Genomic DNA, 20,259 nt, shown 5'->3' with positions numbered 1-20,259 from the left:
TTGACCGGCCGTCGCTGCCGTCCGCCTTCGTGTCGACGTTCCTCGGCGGCGACCCAACCGAATGGATACGGCCGATGTCATAGACCCGGAGAATCAATTTCCGGAACCGGCGTTCTGGAGCGCATCTGCGAGGTTTCGCCGGCTCGTCGTGACTCGATCTGGGGTTCCACCGAAGCTAGCATCCGAACGAAACGAAGTTGGGAACCATATGGATTGACGACATCGAGACTCGGACCGGATCGGAGATTCTTCTTCATAATTGCTGCTCTGGCTCCCACGGCTGGGACTGCACGGAGGGCTTCAATGGAGGCAAGCGAATCTAGCTGGATCGAGGAAATAGCAGATGGAGGCCTAGGAGTCACCGCATGCAGAGTTATTATCCGCGACGGTTCCCTCTGGAGGATGAGAACGCAGCCTCTCCGATTTCAGAACTGAGCGAGACCTCTCTATTCCATGAATTGGCTGCCAACCAGACACAATTTGGGATAGCGCAGGTCTCTAAAGACCAGGAATTCGCGCCCCGAGCGCCCTCTCGCGAATTCGTGTCGTGGTACTCCTTAGGTAAGTCTCATTCTAGGCGAAGCCACGGAGGTCCCTTGCACGCCGTCTATACACGCGACGCTTGTATCTCTTTCGGCTCCCCGCATCGTTGGCAAACAGCGGCATTTCGGGTCTTTCCGCGAATCAAATTCGCTGAAATCTGTCGCTGGACGATCAGGTGCCAAAACTCAAAAAAATTGGTCGCAACCGCAGGGAGGGAGGTGTTCGTCTGCAGGGAAGAAGCACGATCTCGAAATGCTTCAGTTGCTGACACGACGATTTCCCCTTTTTTGTTCTGTGGATTGCGGGCATCCAGAAGCACGGGCTGTCTCTCCTCGCTTGTGTTGGAATGTTCCAACAGCTTGTCATCCACGGATACACGGAAGATCGGAAGGCTGGCAATCTCCATTTACGGGCAAATAGCACTGCGGGGGAAATATGCAGGGAATGCTGCAGCAGATAGAGAGGGGAAGTCTCACGCGGGATGTGCGCTTCTGAGTCGCCCATCGGTACCGTATTCCGTAGTGTTCGTTCGACATGTGCCGGAGGACTAGTGAGCTTAGGGGCTTCACCCTACCGACGCAGTCCACCTGGCCACCTCCACACCATCTCAAACTGAGCGAGAATGTCTAACATAAGATCTGCGATATTTTTCGAATACGTAATCTTATCAGTTTCGCGATTCTTTTCGAAGCACGGCTTGGTATGATCGTCTCTTCTGGTCCTTTCGGGGGTTTCCGTGGACAAAAATCGGTCCCAGGGAGAAATCGCCCTCGCGCGAACCGGCGGGTGGAAGCACGCCGTTTCGCGAAGTCCCTCTGGACTTGCCTGCAGGGAATGACCCCCTGTCTGCATACATGGTCGCGTGCGTCACTTGACCGACGGTTAGAGTTCTCCCGCCAAATCAGCGGTGGACGGGCGCGGAGGCACGCCATCTTGTTTCGCGCCGCTCACACTCGGCAGCAAGCGATCACCACCGCCGCGCCGCCGAATGAGCAAGCGAGCGAGGAAGCGAGCAAGCAGTCAGCAGCCCACGGCGGCGGTAGCGGCAGTCGTTGAGTCGTCTCTCCTCATTTACGGTGAGTAAATTCGTGCTCCCGCGTCAATCCTCTGCGTAAATCGACATCATCCCCATCGCGAGCCGTCACTCGTGGTCGCGAAACGCGTTTTCACGAGGATTCTCTTGTCGCGCTTGCCTGCCCGCTCGCTTCGCATCGTCAATGCAGCATGAGCACGGCGTGCTGTTTAGGTCCGTGCGTAAGGCTCCTTGATTCCGCCGCGTTTTTCGATGCAAATCACGCCATGAAACGCTTGCGATGGCGATCCCTGAATCCAGAACTGTCGTCCCTCAGAAACAACGTGTTTTACGGCGTCCGGGCCGCGGTCGTGTTTCAGTGAGTGAGCGCCTGTCTCGGGCCGATCGTGCGTGTGTCTGTGGCGTACGATTCCCAATGAAGCGTGCCATCCGACCGATGCAATGCGTCCGCGTGTCGTGCAGCGACAATTATGACGATTCTGATGCGAATCTCAGAATCGAGCGCGTCTACCATGCGGACGGCGCTAATGCGCAAAATCCACTCAGAACCACCACCGCTTCGTGGATACGCGGGCGGCCATTGATGTTAGGCTGCCGCCGCTACTGCTACGCCAGCCTACAGGCCTGGTTGACCGACTTCACGCGGGCTCATGTTGTCTCGTGTTCGGAGTTCTTTCGTTCGGAATCTTCGGTAATTGCGACTTGAGCTCATCGGTCTTCGAGAATCAACATTTTGCGAAGCCAGCGTCCGGATCTCGTGGTCGCCAGCCCCGATCGTGGAAAGTCGCGCACTATCATCACGTCGACGTCGCGTCGCATGCCTCGGTTCGAGGATGCAATCGATTCGGTATGTTCCGATCCGAAAACCAGGGATCCGCGTTTTTTCCGTTGGAATCAATGTCAGGCGCGATCTTGATGTTTCAAGCGTTATCCGCATCAATCGAGACCGGACGTTTCTGGGCAGCGTGCTGAGCTCCGTCTCCGTAAGATTCCGTGTACCCATACGAAGTCCTTCTTCCGATGCGCGAACGCCGATTAACGTGACGGTCAGCCTCTGAAACGCTGCTTTCCGGACGCGGATGGACGGACGGAATAACGGTATGTGGCGCTTCCTTCTTCTGGCGTGCTCTCCCGTCTGTCCGGCTCGCTGGCTTTCTGCCCCTTAGACTGCGGGATAGGTGCACGGACAGGCAGACAGACAGTCGAATGGAAGTCGTGATGATGCTTTTCACTTGCTCGACGACGCTAATTCGATGTTGTGCGGCGGGCTACGACGCGCGCGTAACGTATTCCGGGTGGAGTCGGAAGATTCAGCTAGCTAGCCAAACACTCGGTTGTCGTCGTCCGCTCTGCTGCTGCTGCTGCTTGTGGCGCTCATACAAACGAGCTGTCCATAGCGAACCTAGCCGGCCAGCAAAGCATGCAGCATCCATCGGGTAGCGACAGCAACACCAGACAAGCATTCCCGATGGAGGAACGACGACGGCCGGTGGCGGCGGCGGCGGCAACCGCTCATACAGACCGATGCTACTGCCGCGAGCAAGGGACTCCAGCTCGCTCGGAGGGTTGCTCACTGCCCGCCTCAGAGCCTGCTAGGTCTCGCTCGTAGCAGCCGAGCAGCCAGTCAGTCGGTCGGACGGACGGACGAGCCCGCTATCCTCTAGCGCACGCTGTTGCTCTGGTTGGGAACCAGCGAGCGAACGAGCGAGCGAGCGAGCGAACGAACCAACACAGCCCCACGCAGCACCAAGTAGGCGAGTGAGTGTGAGCCAGTAGCGAACAGTCACTCACTCACTCACACACATACAAACGGCCACAAACGAACAAGCATCCGACAGACTTTCAGCGTCGTTGTCGTAGTTGTCGTCGTCGCCGCCGTTGTTGTCCTGGTCGTCAACGATTCACGACGAGCATGGTCAGCTTTCCCGTCGGAAATCGTCACGACTCGTGTCAACGTCGTGACGATCAACGGGGGTTGGTCGTCCCCCATCGTGCTCTCGGAGATCGCAGAGCGGTTCTTGTGGTGCATCGTGCTCACCTGCGAATCAATCTGGGACGTGCAGGAGTGATGGAGTCAAGTGCTGATGAGTCTGTCAAACCGGTTTCGAAATCACGCGGTCCTCGAAATAGTTTGTCTCTGCTCGCAACGGGCCCGAGTTCTTCGGAGCCGGTGCTCTCGAGACTTGTGAGCGTCGCTCAAGGAATCGGTACCGTGTATCGGAATTTCTAACGGGGTCCGACGGTTTCTCCTAGTCTGAGTTCGGTATTCGAACGTGCGGAATTAATTGAAGGGAAGAGCGGGAACACATTTCGCGTCTACAACCGATTCCGCCGTGGCTGCGAGTTTCGCTCGTAGCGCAACGAGGATGCGGAGCTCGTGGCGCGCGTTTTTTTCTGTACGTAGCGGAGTGGCCCGCCGCGGTCAGCCCACGTTAGGGGTAGACAGTAGAGCTGTCAGGGCATAGACAGTAGAGTTCAGGCATATGTACTACCGTTCAATGTCTTCCTGGAGTCGTCTGGATTACTGCGATCTGTTGCTGTCATCAATTCATATCACAGTAATTCTAGATGAGCTTCCGACAGATACGCCTGCGAACGTTCAAATCGATCGTGTCCCGCCTGGTTCTTCTCCCGGTTCCATCTCTCAGCCCGGGGCATAAGCTCTCCTGATTCTGTGAAATGTCAATTTCCGATCGAGAATCATATCACAGTCTCATGATGAGCCTCTGACTCGGGCGAGGCGGCTCGGATCCACGAGTTGCTTGACCGTAGGTTCCAATGCATGATCCACTTCTCGGCTTCTCGGAGCTCCAGACTAGTCAACTCCTTTCGCGTAGATGCATGCTTAGAGTTTCGGTCTTCCGATCGTGGGTAGCTTTCCAGGTCCATCCTGATCGCGAAGTGAGAGCGGTACGACGGAGCGTCAAAGTGGCTGCTGATGTGTCAAATGAATTTTGAAATTCATATCACAGCCAGCTTTGATGAGCTCTGAGTAATCGATCCACAACAACCTTCGCGACAACACGTCGGCGATAGAGACGTCAACCACCGGCCGTGCCCGGGCACGGTAGCCGCTACCGGTGTGCACGTCAAACACGATGTCGCGAAGCCAGGAGACAGAAACGGACAGAAGATGGAGTCGTCACTGTTGTGTAGAAGCGTCAGAGTGGTTGGGAATCGCGTCGGTCTAAATGCGTATCACAGCCACCTCTGACGGCTTGTGCATGCCAAGAGTCACCGAAATCGAGAGACGATTCCATCGAAGCCGCGGAGACCCGACCGTCATCAGGTACGCATGGACTAGGAATAGCGGAGTGGTGGGCTGACCAAGCGAACGGATTCGAGATCCTCTGAATTTCCAACGACGAGACCAGTGCCATACAAAACGGACCTTGTGCAGAATCGATGAATGAAACGTGGATAGTTTGTCGGGTGGACGACGGATGCTCATTGCTTTGTGTGGCCTCTTTTCTCTCCTCGCGTTTCTCTCTCTTCGCTCGCTCGCTCTCTCGCTCATTGCTTGGCGCATGTTAGGCCTAAGAGAGCGAGCACGACGCGCCAGGGAAGTCAGAGCTGGAGTTCAAGAACATAGAGAGGAACCTGAATTTTCTCTGTCTTGGGAAATCATCTCGCCGAGTTCCGACCACGACGAGATCGACTTTCCCAGGTGAGAACATCGAATGTCCTCGTTGCTAATAGCTCGCTTTCAGAGCTGTCTGTGATGATGATTGTTGGGCTCGAGATCATGTGTTGGATTGCTGATAGACGCCTCCCACGCCACAGAGTGACGCTCGCCGGGCGATCCGATTCGCGTCGTCGAAATGACCCAGAAGCTCCAGAAACGCTCGATAATTAACCGATTCCTTTTTCGCTAATTTCCAGGTTTGTGAGATCGATCCGAGGTCAGAATGTTGTTCTACTCGTTCTTCAAATCGCTCGTCGGGAAGGACGTCGTAGTCGAACTGAAAAACGATATCAGTATCTGCGGGACCCTCCACTCGGTCGATCAGTATCTGAACATCAAGCTAGTAGACATATCAGTCACAGATCCGGAGAAGCACCCTCATATACAGTCCGTAAAGAACTGCTTCATTCGAGGCAGCGTCGTCCGGTATATTCAGCTGCCCCACGAGGACGTCGATACTCAGTTATTACAGGACGCTGTTCGGAAAGAGATGAAGTAGATCGCCCGGAAGATCAGATGGCATATATGGCTTCATCTCTGGGAGAAGCGATTTTAGACTCTTCGGAGGCTTGAAAACGGGCACCATTCTGTAAATAAATCATCTAAGTTTCTGTTTGCACATTCCCCGAATTTCGATGCTTTTGCTTACCGTTAGACAAAATATTAATCATCCGCGGACCGAAGGAGTCCCAAACAAACTACTCCAACCCCGGTACGGGCCGCTGCCCCGATGAACGACGTACGCTAAAGTCGTACCCGGAGCACCCGCCCACTATCGAACACAGAATTAGTGGAGCACGAGCATCCATCCATAGGCTGGATTCTATAATTGTCGCATTTACGGAGCTCGGAGGTGAAAAGGACAGTTTCATGCTAGCGGTCGATGAAGTTCGCTCGATCTCCAACAAAGTCCAGGCCCTCGCTGAGGAGGTCAGAGTCAGGATCCACTAGCGAGTCTATTCTGACCTCGATCCAGGAGAGCTCTCGGAAGCTTTCGTGGGAGTGAAGATGAGGTAACTTCGCAAAGTACCATCCAGCAAATAATCGGGAATCGTCGTTCGGACCCCTCAAGAATAATCTTTAAAATACTCATTCGTCGGATCCCGGAAAAGGGACTCCTTGGTTAGCGTCTTTATCGCGTTCCCGATTTTCTCGATGAGGCTTCTTTCGAAAATCATTTTTTCCGTGTAGCAACGAACGATAATATCCCGAGTTTCTCAGCTGCTTTGGGCCTTGCAGCTGGTCTCGAGATATCGATTGCTCTTCAGAGTTCTTCACTTAGTTTCGAGCCGAGTTCGTACCGGATACAATATTTATAACGCTAATAATCGGAACTCGATCCCCCTCCATATCCATTCGTCATTAGAGTTGTCACCCGAGGGCTTCGCTCCGAGTCTTATACCAAGTCCTTCGGCGCGGAGAAGCTCGCGGCAGAAGGAGAATGTGGGGAGACGTTCGGTCGTCAAGAGTTGTTGGGGAATCTTCAATCTGAAGAAGGATGAACACGGGGGCTTCCCGATTCCGTAGTCTTCCGAGGTCATCGTTTAAACACCTGAAACCGCCGGCAACTGCTCATGGGTAGGACGAAATTATGGAAGGCGAGGGAGCCTTGCGATGCCGTGATCTACCTTGATATTGGGTCCGGGAGACCTTTCCGCAGCGGGAAAAGACCGCCTGTCCGCTCGAGGGTCCCTAGCAGAGATCATGGACATCATTGTGTTCAATCTCTCCCAACATTTGGGACTGAGTTCTCGTCTCCTGGGTGTCACGAATACTGAGGTTCCTCGGATACGTGAGAGAAGCGGTTCCTCAGCCGGAGTTCCACTCCGTGGGGAGCACGGCGCACAAACGTGCGATTTCCATTCTACCCGTGCCACCAGGTAGAGCGAAAATCCACACGGGACGACGACATCTCAGAGGGCGCTGTCTCCAACATGAATCATGACCACACTGCGGACAACTGAGCGCGCCGGAATTCGGACCCATTCCTAGATCAGTTTCCAGATCGCTGTGATTCACTTCACTCAGCGTCGTATTCTCTCTGAACCTCCAGAACGCGGAGCACCAGGAGAGAGCTGGCCTTATCCCGCCTCTAGGAGCGTGAATTTGGAGGAGATCATTGTCTCTGGTCACTCGGGTTTCGCTCCCAAGCTAAGTCAGGCTGTCGGAGCTCTTCGTGTTTCCATGCGTTTCCAGGACTATGAAACTGGATGCTAGACGAGAGCCGACGGTGACCTTTGACATCGAAACATTCCACATAGCGCTTAATCTCACATTGAGCTCAGGGATCCTGTCGATCGCTCCGGAGACGAGTGAGTGCGGCTCATCGCGCATATTCTCCACCGTTGCACCATCGGTTGGGTGCACTGTGGCCGAGGGGACGGCATAGCCATTTTCCGTGAGCGCTCGGAGCAGGTGCCGTTCTTTGCAACTCTTCCAGCGAGAGCTCTCTTTGCTCGGAGCGATTACCTCAAAGCTCTCAGAGCTTTGCCCGCTTCTACAATGACGCCAAGGAATCTACGTGTCTCTCATCGTCAGAGCGGAGACTGAGCAATCAGCTGTTACCTGTCAAAGGACTATACACGCGACTCTGAGTGGAGATCAGTGAGAAAAGCTGGACGTAAGTTCCAAAATCCCGAATTCTATCCATGTCTTCATATTCTTTGAATCGATGTTCCACACCCTCAAGGATTGGGAAACGCGTAGTAGCTGGAGATGCTGGTGGAGTCGGATTCGATGAAGGGAGGCTAGCCGCGGAACCGGGAAAAAGCGTCGAATGTTTGGTTTACTCTCTCACACAGCAATGACTTCCATCGGACCGAGTGTCCAGGAAAGTTCGAATCTGGCTGTGTCATGGAGAGATTGACCCGCGACGGCAGCTGAGACTCCCGATTCGAGGGTCAGGGACCGTGGACGGGAACCAAATGACTACTTGGTATTGTTCAGAATCCTGAGTGTATTCCGCGAACAGCCTCTCCAGCATGCACAATGATGCGCCGACTCGCTCGCTCAGTGTTCCGTGCTCAGCCAGCGAGCAATTAATTCGCCAACCGAGAGACCTGCATCGAAGTCGCTTTTCGGACAGAAAGGACTCGACGAGTTCCCCATTCTGATGATTAACCTCAGTGGCCCCGATTCACGGACTTCCGATGCATGAGCAGGGAGACTTCGTCTTGGTGAAATAATTTCTTTGCCTCGAGTTCTTCGTCAAAAGTCCCAGAGGGTTGCTCAATGGACATTTGACTCTCCGCAACACAGATCAATCCCAACCTTATCGGAACTGACCAGCTGACTTGGTCCTTGGTCGACGAATTCGGAGGCGAAATTCGAAAGGCGGCTGCAAATGTCCGTGAAGTGTTCGACGACGGATGGTTTTGAGCCCGAGCGTCTGAGCCCGACTGACTGCCCCTGAGTTTTGTACCGATCTGCTCCCATCAGCTGATTGTGCTCGGGGCCACGACTATCGAGAGCATTGAAATTTCACAGCGCCAGGCTATATCTACAAGAAGAGCGATTCCTCGTTGAACGAGTAATGCTGATGGATATCGATTTTACGCTAGCTAGACGCTTCCCTCTGACGAGCGATTCTAGGTATGGTCAGATACGGCTCTCTTACAATCAGTGTTTCCGTACGCAGCTGACGGATAAACTGAGAACTGAGTCAAAGTTTCCCTCCTCTCGAGAAATCGTACCGAGCGACTTTCGCTATTGAGGAAATATATGTACAAGACTCCGACAATCACTCCCGAATCATTTGAGTCTCCTGAAGGACGTTCGACCATCCTAATTTAACTGACTTTTCAGCATGGAGAACCGAGAAGAGCCAGCGCCGATCGCGAACGTGGTGGACGCCCTCAGTGGAGCCGACACAACACACCTGGAATTCAATCAGGTTCGACAGACTCCCTCTGAGCCGGGACCGTGCCCAGTGACTAGATTCAACGGATTCTCTCCAAGATCATCTATCGATCGAACCATCCCTTCCGAGTTGATGATCAGCTCCCATTTTTACTTTTCTCAATTCATTCCAGGCAATGAAAGATTTCCAGAACATGTTCCCAGCTATGGACCCTGACGTCATAGAAGCTGTGCTCCGAGCCAACAACGGTGAGACGCACGCTCGAATTATCTCGAGTGTAATCGAATGATAGTTATCGAAATAAGTATCGAAAATAATGACTTGTAGGGAGTGATGAACTAGCAGGCAACAGTGGCGATTGGGCGCTGCGTTTGTGTCTCCGTATATCGAGAACTCTGTTGAGCCCTCCCTCCCCCCTCCGTGGAGCGTCACTCACTCGGATGGATGGTGTTTCCTGGATGGGCCAATGTGTGTAGTTGCACTTCGTGGTGCGCTTTTTGCTCCCCGGAGCTTCTTCGCGAGTCTGATCCGAAGTCATCGGTTTACATCGAATATATGACGGGCCTGCTACAGGCCGTGGTATCTGTATCAGGCCGACAAATTCACGACCCGAGACTTGAAGCGTGGTTCATCCTCGGTGAGCTTGTGACTTGATGCATTCCCTCTCTAATCTCAGCACAAAGTCAATGAAGATTTAGCCTCAAATTATCTGTAAATAAGAGCGCACGATGCTCGTCCATCCTCCTGGCCCGGCTGCGAACGTACCAGAAACTTCGTACCCCCTAAATCCCCGGCCTCAGAATCGCCTCAATGAACCGCAGGCTGAACGGTCCGACTACCGACCACGATGGCCTACCCGAAACTACCCTTCCCTGTACGAAACAATCGATCTCGCAAACACTCCAATATTTTCGATATCTTGTGGACAAGAGAAATCCATCTATAGGGAGGCAAGAGATCGGCTGTCGATTTCGAAATTTCTGGGGAGGAGTTATCAAGTTTTTTTCAACTTGAGTCTTCCTGAATGTATTTCGTCGCGAGTCGTGGAGTCCGCTTGGAACGACCATTTCAGTCGTGAGCATGCGTTTCCAATCACGTTCTCAGTGACAGCCAGACGATGCTGCGAAAGCTCGCTCAGACTTCTTGTTCAGCGATCGCTGTCTTCAGTTGCTCCCTTTGTTTTCCCGCCTCCTAAAGCAGAACAGTATCACTGAAAAGCGTCGACCTGTGGATAGTTTTTTCCCCATGGAGCGCTCTTCAACGTTGCTTTGCAACGTTGTAACAGCAAATCGTCTCAGCTGTTGGACAGGTAATGCCCGCCCGGGCGCTACTTGCACCACTCTGTACCTGCTTACTTAATGCAAGAGCTTGTCTCGTCTATACTTCAGGCTCATAAATCAGCGCATTAGAGGCTGATGTGATCTGGGTTTTCGTTCAGCGAAACTTCTCATCAATTTGCGGCGACTCGTCATCTCGCTGGTCTCGCGTATCTCGAGATGCTTCGAACTATTTTCGTTTGCCAAAGTCCGATCGATTTCTGTGTCGATCTTGAGCAAGTCAACTCAATCCCGAGTACCTTCTCGCGGAGGATCTCCACCAAAAGGTTCAAACCCGGATGAACTCCGCGTTCCGGGTCTGGCCTCCCGTTATCGCGATTCCTCTCGCCAACTGATAGCGTTTCAGAGAACGCCGGCCAGAAGCCGCCGGCGCTGTATCTCTTCGAGCTGGCTCTGAGTTTCCCGGAACGTTCAACCCGCGCCCCTTGGGAGGGTCACGAACGCGCGAAAAGAGATACCGATTATAGCGCCAAAACTCGTTTGACCTTCGCCTTGAGAACTTGGCAAGTTACGCTATGAGTGAGTGGCAACGGTTCTGTTTCGCCATCACTACCATGTTTCCAAGTTTATAGCGAGCAATCGTGATCAGCGCCTTTTTTTAGCTCCACTGAGCTCTAATTGAGGCTTTTCAGCTCACGATAATTAGCGAGGGACTTCGAATCATGAAGATGACGCTCATGTGTAGCGTGGATACAGCCATCAAAGTGAAACCAGCAGCACTGATGAAGAGAACTCCACGCGGGATTCGTATCGAATTACCATGCTTTAGTGATGCTCGAGACCGAACTCTCTGAAAGAGAGCAAGGAGCTTTTTCAAGTTTTAACCTGAAGGTTTTTTCGCACCGGCGTTCCGCTACGCTCATTCGATCGTTAAGCAACGAAACAGTTGAAGTTCTCTCAAGGTACAGGAAGACTTGTTTCACAGTTGTGCCCTGGGCATTCCGACATCCGGTCATTATTAACCGCGTTTGTCACGCGGCCTCTCCCAATTCTCGACTGCGGAGCGGCTCAAATTCCGTTTAGTCCGGGAGCGGCCGCTGCATGGAGCTCCTCTGCTCCGTGCATGACTCCTCGGATTAATTAAGAAGTGTTAAGACGGCTACCGTTTCACCTTGGTGCTTGTCCGATCCGTTCGCTGAGAACGGAGCTAACAGTTCGCCTCCTTTCCGCCGCGGTGGCATTGAAGTTACCTTCGGCCCGACGCCAGCTGGTGCCGCCACCGCAGCTTCTTACCCGATCCCGTTCTCTCGCTGCGACAGCTTGTCGTCGGGTTCATTCGACTGATTTTCTCACCTCGTCCGCGGCAGTGGTCGAGACGAGGCTGTCCCTAGAGACGTCAAACCGCTCCCCAGCCGGGGGACCGGTCATTTGACATCTACGCGGAGACAGAGTTCGAAGTGCTAATCATCCACCTACGGAGATGGAATACGTCCGTGCCAGTCCCTTGGATCTCTTTGCGCCCGGATTGATTTCATGTCGCACTATGTGTTCGTGATGCTGCGTCAACTCCAAACTTCCTCCATGGGGGATGCAGTACGTGGAACTGTGCGAGCTGTTCACTCGTTGTGGCTTTCGCGACCCTTGAAGATGAAGGCGTACGCCTGCATGTCGAACAACTTTCCCACGCGTTTCGGTGAGTCTCCCACGCAAATACTGTGCTGATTCCGCAACAAAACGCCGATAACGGCTCTTCGGAAAGCACCGGACTCGGAACGCGTAAAATCATGAACCCACATCGAACGATGTCGTTTCGCGAGCGCTAAAGAGGATGAAAATGTCGCGGCCATATCATCCGTGAAGAAAACCTTCTGTGTTTCAATGTGATCGATTGGGTCCTGTTTCACTCGCGGCTTGTCGCGGTGCGCGCATCGCTCCACTGACAGTATCCGTTTGGAACTGTCTGTCGCAACTTCTCGGGTGTCTCCAACAGCGGTTTTGGGAAAAAAGGGAGGCAAACAAATCAGGAGGATGCCGACTACAAACTGAAAACCACGAAATTCCACCCTCGTCCCTTGAGTTCGTGTGCAAGGAGTTTGAATAATCTCAGAGCTATCTGGAAGGTCGTCAGTCAGAGACTCTATGCAGCGAGCTCCGCATATTCGGCTATCGATGGTGCAGAATGTCTTGCGGAGTGAGGCGCGAGCCGTTCGTGCTAACTTTCGTTCCATGGACGTTGACTCTTCGATGCCTGATCAGACGACATACTATTCGACGACGTAATCTCAGATCGAATAGAATGCAAAATGATAATGACCCAGTCCTATTCTATCAAGTCCTTCCGGCGAGCCGCTGCGAGCTTCACCGTCGGCAAGCCGCGGCGGACGTTTACTTTGTCAGCTCCTCACATGTACCCAAATGGGCGACCTATCAGTGCAAAGCACTTCGGTATCGCTCCGGACTGTTACCCGACCTGCTTTAATGGATCAGCCTCGACACATAATTCGAAAATTGTAAAGGTCAGAATATGGGTGGGGTTTGGAGCTCGCGTGTCAAGGAATGGGCTGAAGCTGCGAGACTTCTTTTCTTTGATCTTCTGACAAACATTCCCCGATCGGGACCGAAATTTCCGGCGGAAACACCGAAGAACAAAAAACCGATGCTCCAAGGGCAGACTTCGGCCACAAGCCGGAATACTTATCAACATAATCGACGCATGAATCATCGAGGGAAAAATCGCCGTCAATATGCTCTACGGCAGAGTTTCTGTCTGACTCTCTCATCCTACTCTCGGGAATGGAGAGACGAGGAGAATCAATCGCGAGCGGAAAGTCTCGGAGCAAGGCCTTCATTTCCTCGTAAGGCCTCGGAAGCCGGGAAACTCATTATCTGTCTCGAAACCGAGCGAAAACCCTCAAATGCAATCTCGCACTCGGTTTGATTTTTGTCGAATGAGGGAAAAATTCACTGTTTTTCCGTCACACCGAGAATTCGCTGTCTATTTCACGGGACGCTCATTGGAGGGTTTTCCCTGAGGAATCTGGCGTGAAGAGATTTCACGGGAGATCTTCCACGCCTTGGAAAGCTCTTGTCAGCTGTTTGCTCTATTCTGAATCTTTTCACTCGTGTCTAAGAATGATGAATAGTTTTCCGTCTGAAGATGACCTTGACCACACCGAGGCTTTCCCCCCGACAGCGAGAACCAGTTCATATCGAAGTTTGGTCTCCTTTGTTGACCATCGAGGCTGTCGTTCGAATGCGTGTGAATAATTGCATCGCACTGTCAGTGGGACCCCGTGGAGCGATGTTCCGAAGCTTCGAAGCGACTGTACAGTCGTCACGACATGTCATCTTACATGGGGGTCACGAACACCGCGGGCCAGCTTGACAACGGAGTGACGTCGCCGATCATGGGTGTCAAGTCCTTGTTAGAAGAGAATAGGGGAAACGCCCGTTGAATTATAATGATGATTCTTCAATTTCACCGAAGTCGCCACAACTTCCGCACTACTCTCAAATTACCCGCGTCCCCCTGATGGCGACGCGTGTCGGCTGAGTATTTCCTTTCGTTTTCTACAGCTTTTCTCAGCCGGTTTCCCGGAGTTTCGTCAGTCCTGCGGTGCCGCATCAGCACGCCGGCTTTCTGTCAGCGGCTCTGGAATCTATGGAGCCTCGTTCTGATCCGAAGCGTCTGACCTTGCGATATCGATCAGCTGAGCCGATGAACGCGCCCGCCCCGGCGGTCGTCGAACTGTAAACTTAGAAACGAACTACTCTATGATATTCAAAGCTCGATTTATTTCTTTTAAAGCGACCGATGAACACTTTCCGATTCACGTGAAAGTTTTCCTCGCTCCTCAACCGGTCGAGCCTACCCGCGGGAGCTGAATCGAGACCGCGGTCAACCAGTGTTGGGAACCGACCTTAGTCGTTGCCAAAACTCACCGGCTGGCGTGGGAGTGAATTGACGATTGGGGATTTCTCTCTTCAGGCACAGTAGACGCTACGATCGATCAACTCCTCACGATGTCGACGGATACGGAGAATGAAAAACTTCGGAGTCAACTTGAAGCACAAGAGTATCAGCAAGGAGGCAGCTCATCCGGCCTCGCCTGTAGCGCGTCCTCAACACTACCACCGTATTCGCCCGCGAAGTAGGTCTTGCGAGTCGTCGTCCCGGATATAAATCCGAAACTGAACGAGTGTTATTCGCTGTGGCAGCTTCCCAACTTTGTATTGCCGTTGCAGGAAAGCAGGAGCCTCCGGCTCATCCACGAAAGCCTTGCGCGACATCCGGAATTGGAACCCTCCGATCCTGGGTCCGCTGCCGCAGAACTTTCTACGTCTCCACAGCAGTCTATCGTCGAACGAAGCGACATCGTCCGGAGATCCGGAGCTGTCACAGTTCCTCGAGGACGAAAGAATGGCCATATTCCTCCAGAATGAAGAGTTCATGCACCAGTTACGCCGTAACAAGGATTTCATGAGCTCTCTCGACGGTCCTGGGAGCCAAAAAGCCGACGGACAGGAGCACATGCAAGACGATGCAGCCTTCAGGTGGGTTTCGGAGTCATCTTGAAATTTCGGAGCTCCTCGCGATAATGCGACAATTTGTCAATAATGAGAGTCTCTTTTCGCAGAGAAAAGCTCAAGAATATGGGCAAGGTATCGAAGCGGAAATTTGCGCAAATGGCGCGCATCTTCCAGAGAACCAGTGCCATGGCAGGAGCAAAGAGCGGGAAACACTTCAAACACATGAACCTGCAAATACCTTCTAGAGACAACCTACTCCTCGGCGAGGAGGCCACATCCGACAGTGAGGTGGGATTATGCGACGGAAGCCGAATATACGTATTCTCGAAGAATCAGATCCGAAGAGTTCCGATTCCATCTCTTTTATAGCAATTGAACTAACCAAAGCTATCGTTTTTCAGGAAACCGAGACAGCCAAGCCAAAGAACGCTCTCTAGGCGATTACCGAAACATTGTGCAGCAAGACCTTCAACAGCCGGTCATGACGCAGCTTCAATGACAACGGCCGGGCAGCGCACAAGCGGTCCATAAAATCAACATGCGATTGTTTAACGACGGGAACTTTTCACAATTTAATTATTGAAGAAAGAACTGGGAAGTTTCCGCCCGGAGCGACTAAAATAAAACTCGGCTCGGTTTGCAGAGCCCTAAATTAAGAATAAATAAGTATTACTGTTGTCCCTGCGTGATGTGGAGCGTCTTCGTTCGATTCAGGCATCGTCTTGTCACCCTGAAAGCTCGTGTATCTTTCGAATGCTTCGATGTCGCACTCGAGGTTCTGCGCTCGAATTTTTCGCAATCTTCCCTCCGCTGCTCTCCGACTCCCGAGCAGCGTTGCTCGAAGGACAGCGATCCCTAATGACGTCATGGCAGCGGTCGACGCATCATTGATCACAATAAGATCCCGAAACCCTTTGAAGCGCCGGCGCCGGCTTGGAAGAATGCTAAGGAGCCTCTCCAGCAATGTAGTTGGCGATACCGTAGCTAATAACAAGAGCGAAACTGGAGCGTAGCAGGGGACAAGGAGATTGGAGCGGAGCGATGATCAGGCCGGTAGTTATACGCGTCGGCTTATGATAGAGACACTTCGGAAGATGAGAGCAACTGATTGATGGAATACATCTTTCGCAGTGGCGAGCGCACGTGAGTGCTTACCACAGTGATTCGTCTTGATGAATCTTGATCGCCGCGGACGGATATGAGAAGATATCCTACCCTCAGACTCATTCATTCGCTTTCCAGGGACCCATTCAGGAGGGCCCCAGTTTCGTTCACTCAGAACCTGGAGACTCGGAGGACAGGGCTCTTTGGAGTCTCAGTCCTCGCCGGTCAAGAATGCAAGCAGCGATTTTCACAGTGATTCTTCTGTCTCTCTCAGTTTTATTCGTTGAGCTGTCGGCAGTGAATCCAGCGATATTTAATATCCTGGCGAGGAACATTCACGGGCGTAAGTTCATCTCGTGCGTGCAGAGACTTCACGATATTCCAAACTGAGAAATTCCCTCTCCTTAATCGTCGATTCTCCTGCATTCATTCGCTGGCTGAGGATCTCAATGTGGAATTCGTCAAGGCCTCCGGGAACTCCTGTGGGTTCACGGGTGCTAACCTCGGATAAACTCCAGTATTTTTCCTCGTACAGGGAACCCCTACAGCTCGTACAACCCGTACAACCCATTCAGCATTGATGGTTCGAGAAATCCGGGGAGCGAATTCGCTCGTCGACGAAAATGGCACTTGGACCACTTTCAAGAATCCGAGTCGTCGTCTTCGGCGGAGGAGATGAGATACTCTGAGGGGAACGATGGAACGGAAGCCTCCGTCGAGGGTGAAGAGAACGCGGAGGAAGCATCGACGGAAGGAGTTTTCATGCGCAAAATTGTGATGGCATCGGGAGCGCATATTGTCAGGGACTCGTGGTGTCTCGTCAGTGATTCTAATAATTGTATACCTGCTTTATGAGGAAAACCGTGATTTGATTCTTCGAGAATAGAGAAACGCACATTCAAGAGCACCATGCGAGTATCCTTCCCTCAATTCGCTCGGTGTCCATCTTAATTCATTCTCATTAGATTCCGATGGAGTTCCATGGAGCGAAGGAATTTCGAGGGGGAAATCGCTAACGGAGCAGATCAGCAGAAGCCGCCTAATTATATCCCGATGAGTATGGGGAGCAGAGCGGGGAATTTTTCCCGCAGAAAACTGCGCCGTAGAGGCACGTGAGATGGGGTGCTCTACGAAAGGAGGCCGACTACCCGGTAGAATTATCTTGAACACTTTTTAGATATACGCTCTGATACTTCATAAAACCCTTTATTCTGTATTTCGGAAGCTTCGTCTTCCGCGGTCCTAAGCTACATCCCGGGGAGAGGCTAATCGTGGACACAAGGGCTTCAGGAGCCACACCCCATCGCTTAGAACCTTCTTCCGATCTGACGCTCAGTCGGGAGAAGACATTAATTGATGTACATTTTGCCTCGAGCTATCCATCCGAGATGACAGCCGATTCTTAATTCCGGTGATTCCGCACCTGATTGCAGAATTATTCCACATCGAATCTCCGAGGTATGCCAAATCGAAGTGTCGATTGCCACGGACCATCTGCGACAGACTCCTCAATCAGTCGTCGCTCTGGAGAATCGCGTTGACTGTTGAAGGATGTCGTACAGAATGATGATGGTCATCTCTATGGCCGCTTGAGTTACAATCTCGTCGTGAAAGCTGTTTACAGTTCGTTCTCGGAGCCGACATATGAGGACTGAGAAGGGATCAGGATCAATAAAAATAGCTGCAGGTCTGTATAAAAGCGAGTTGAGGAATTCCCTTTCTCTCAGCCGAATGGAGTCGACGGTGAATTCGAGAAAGAAAAGGAATTTCCCGCAGTCGCAAGTTGAATGCTGCGAAATCGTGAATCATATACGAGTCAATCGAAACACCACCAGATGATGAAAGCTCTGACGATTTCCTCCCGAGCTTGGAGCTCGTGGTTGAGCGTGATTCGATCGATTGATGGAGTGATGGTCGATGAGTTCACTATAATCAATGAGTGAGCGAATCGGACTACTTTTTGCCGCTCTTCCGGTACTCCCGGACAGAACAGATGTCTCCGCGCGTCGCGGTGCAGAAGGAGAGGTTGTAATCCTGGTAGAGCACGTTTCTGAACACGCCCTCGTCGACCGGCTCGCGATTCAAGCTCTCCTCGGACGACGAGTACATGCCGTACAACGTGCTCACGTCGGGAATTGATGACGGCAGCTCGTAAAGTTTTCTCGTGCATTGCTCGTTCCTGTGGATGAGAGGGAGGAATTTCGTCAGATAGACTCGCAGACGGAAACCTCTGATTTCGGCGTAAAGCTCTCCCGGAGTTTCTCGTGCAAGCCCCTCTACAGGGGCTCCTCGGTAAGAAAGTTACTCCTAGCATTCACGAAAACCTTACCGGCAATAGTGTACAGGCTCCGCCGGCAGTCCCTGAATGAATTCCCGCAAGAGGAACATTTGTTCGCGAGAGCAGTTCTCGTAGCCCGCCATCGGTGACCACTCGGTGTCTTCGACATCCAAGCCACCGTTTCCGACGAATCTGTACACGAAACCGGACAAGATGCGTTCCGTGATGCCTAACGTTGCCGCCAAGAATTTCTTACAAACGCGTATCTGGAATTCGGTGAAATCAAGAATTCAAAATTCGTCCGTTGATGAACAAATATCCACATGAAAAATCGAATGTCGAAAAGGCGAATGTGAGGATGAACTGGACCAGTTCTGAACTCACCTTCTGCAGGTTCTGCTCCAGATGAGGTAGGAAGTATAAGTAAACGAAGGAGCGATTCCTCGTGGAGCCCATCGATTTCGCAGATATTTTTGGTATTGCTTTCTCTATACAATACTTCTCCATCCATTTCTGTTGTTCCTGGAATCCGCTTGTGCATTAGAGAGACTCTGGGCGCTCAAGATATACGCTCTTCAGTAGAGTCACGTTAGGGACCCGCATGTTCAGTACGCGCCTCGTATTCGCCAGCAAAGGAGAGGCCTACTCACCTCGGATCCCCCTTGAAAGCCCCAGTATATGTCGTAGATTTTAATCCTCAGCTCCTCGGGAAATTTGGCATTACACCCGTTTGTGCAATCATTCCCGCAAGGCGTTTCTCGTATCAATCTTGAGGAGGGTGAGAGAAGTTTTAGTGGAGGAGCAGTCTTCAATGAGTTCGGGGGAAGGACCGTTCCGAAGTGACAGGAACATCGGGGTAATGAGGCCCGTCACTCCATGAGAGCTTGAGCTCTGGGCGCAGAAACAGTCCGGATACCTCACTCGCTGAAGTACACAAACCTTTTCTTCCCATCGCCTTCTGTGAGTGATTTTTCGTCCGCTTTCTGACTTCCACTGTCCTCTGCGTCCATGTCTTCATCATCCATGACCTCTTCTTCGACGCTTTGGGAGTCGCCTGGACTCGCAACAGCAAGGACCTTGTCTATATATTCGTTCCAATGATTCAAGTACTTTCAAAGCACACGATGAAACTTCGGAATGAGGTACAATTCGAGGAAGTGAATAAATACCGTTCTCGGTGACTTTATCGGAAGTGTCGTGGGTTCCCTCCGAAGCGGGGCCATCGCCCTCAGGACTACGATCTAGAGGTTTGGACTCCGGGGCTAAGGTACTTTCCGTCATCGTGTGACTGAGCCGAATTCTCGGTGGATGGGAGCGAAGGGAACGCTACCTGGAAAACGAGGAATCATTCTATCTAATTAGAAGTTAAACGCCACGATTTGTCAAGATTTTCTGATTTAATCCACTGCCAGGCATCGCCATGGTGTGCGGACAATTAGACGATCGCTAACAGCTTAGATCGACACTCGACTGGCCCGTTCCTATCGGAACCGAATCGAAGCCGCGACCGACCACTGTCACGATGGCGGCAACGACGGCGATGCCGACAACGAACGCGTAATCCGACCCGGATAGGCAGGAATCATGCATTGTGCCACATTGTGGAGGCTGGCTATGTCGGAGAATGTAAGTCCGTTGCAAGGGTGGGCAAATCCAATGGCCCGTCAAGCTTTTGGCGGACGGGCCAAAACATAGCAACGAGATACCGCAAGCAACCAGCGGCTTTCGAAAAAACCAAAACGACACTCTCGGATTGCCACGAATCTACAATGCAGCGACTCCCAGCATATCAATATGTTCGTTTCCGTTTCTCCTGCGAACGCCTCGACAGGGTTCCGGAAACTCGAGAATCATACGGCGTTGGTCTCACCGTTTTCGTACACTTTCTCGAATAAATGATGAGCAACGCGAGAGCCGGAGGCGAAGTTCAAGATATTCGCAGCTTTCCGA

At 52.2% G+C, this 20,259-nt stretch overlaps 3 protein-coding genes across 3 annotated transcripts; 2 read left to right on the top strand and 1 right to left on the bottom strand.

Moving 5' to 3' along the window:
- Positions 1-7,643: 7,643 nt before the first annotated feature.
- On the top strand, positions 7,644-15,616 carry LOC100898756 (CUE domain-containing protein 1). Its single transcript, XM_003745564.2, has 7 exons — positions 7,644-7,881; positions 9,066-9,153; positions 9,293-9,368; positions 14,386-14,548; positions 14,643-14,951; positions 15,035-15,215; positions 15,329-15,616. The coding sequence occupies exons 2-7, from the start codon at positions 9,067-9,069 to the stop codon at positions 15,362-15,364; spliced, it is 852 nt and encodes a 283-aa protein (XP_003745612.1). The 5' UTR covers positions 7,644-7,881; position 9,066; the 3' UTR covers positions 15,365-15,616.
- A 504-nt stretch (positions 15,617-16,120) lies between these two features.
- On the top strand, positions 16,121-16,933 carry LOC100898612 (uncharacterized). The gene is made up of 2 exons (XM_003745563.2): positions 16,121-16,374; positions 16,567-16,933. Exons 1-2 carry the CDS (start codon positions 16,263-16,265, stop codon positions 16,884-16,886), a joined length of 432 nt encoding a protein of 143 aa, XP_003745611.1. The 5' UTR covers positions 16,121-16,262; the 3' UTR covers positions 16,887-16,933.
- A 458-nt stretch (positions 16,934-17,391) lies between these two features.
- On the bottom strand, positions 17,392-19,385 carry LOC100898473 (uncharacterized). The gene is made up of 5 exons (XM_003745562.2): positions 19,249-19,385; positions 18,960-19,077; positions 18,694-18,831; positions 18,361-18,575; positions 17,392-18,210 (listed from the first exon to the last, which is right to left on the bottom strand). The coding sequence occupies exons 1-5, from the start codon at positions 19,332-19,334 to the stop codon at positions 17,985-17,987; spliced, it is 783 nt and encodes a 260-aa protein (XP_003745610.1). The 5' UTR covers positions 19,335-19,385; the 3' UTR covers positions 17,392-17,984.
- Between the last annotated feature and the right edge of the window lie 874 nt (positions 19,386-20,259).

This window comes from Galendromus occidentalis, unplaced genomic scaffold, assembly GCF_000255335.2.
Source record: "Galendromus occidentalis unplaced genomic scaffold, Mocc_1.1 scf7180000077484, whole genome shotgun sequence".
Classification (NCBI taxonomy): domain Eukaryota; kingdom Metazoa; phylum Arthropoda; class Arachnida; order Mesostigmata; family Phytoseiidae; genus Galendromus; species Galendromus occidentalis.
This window is presented reverse-complemented; position numbering and strand designations above follow the sequence as displayed.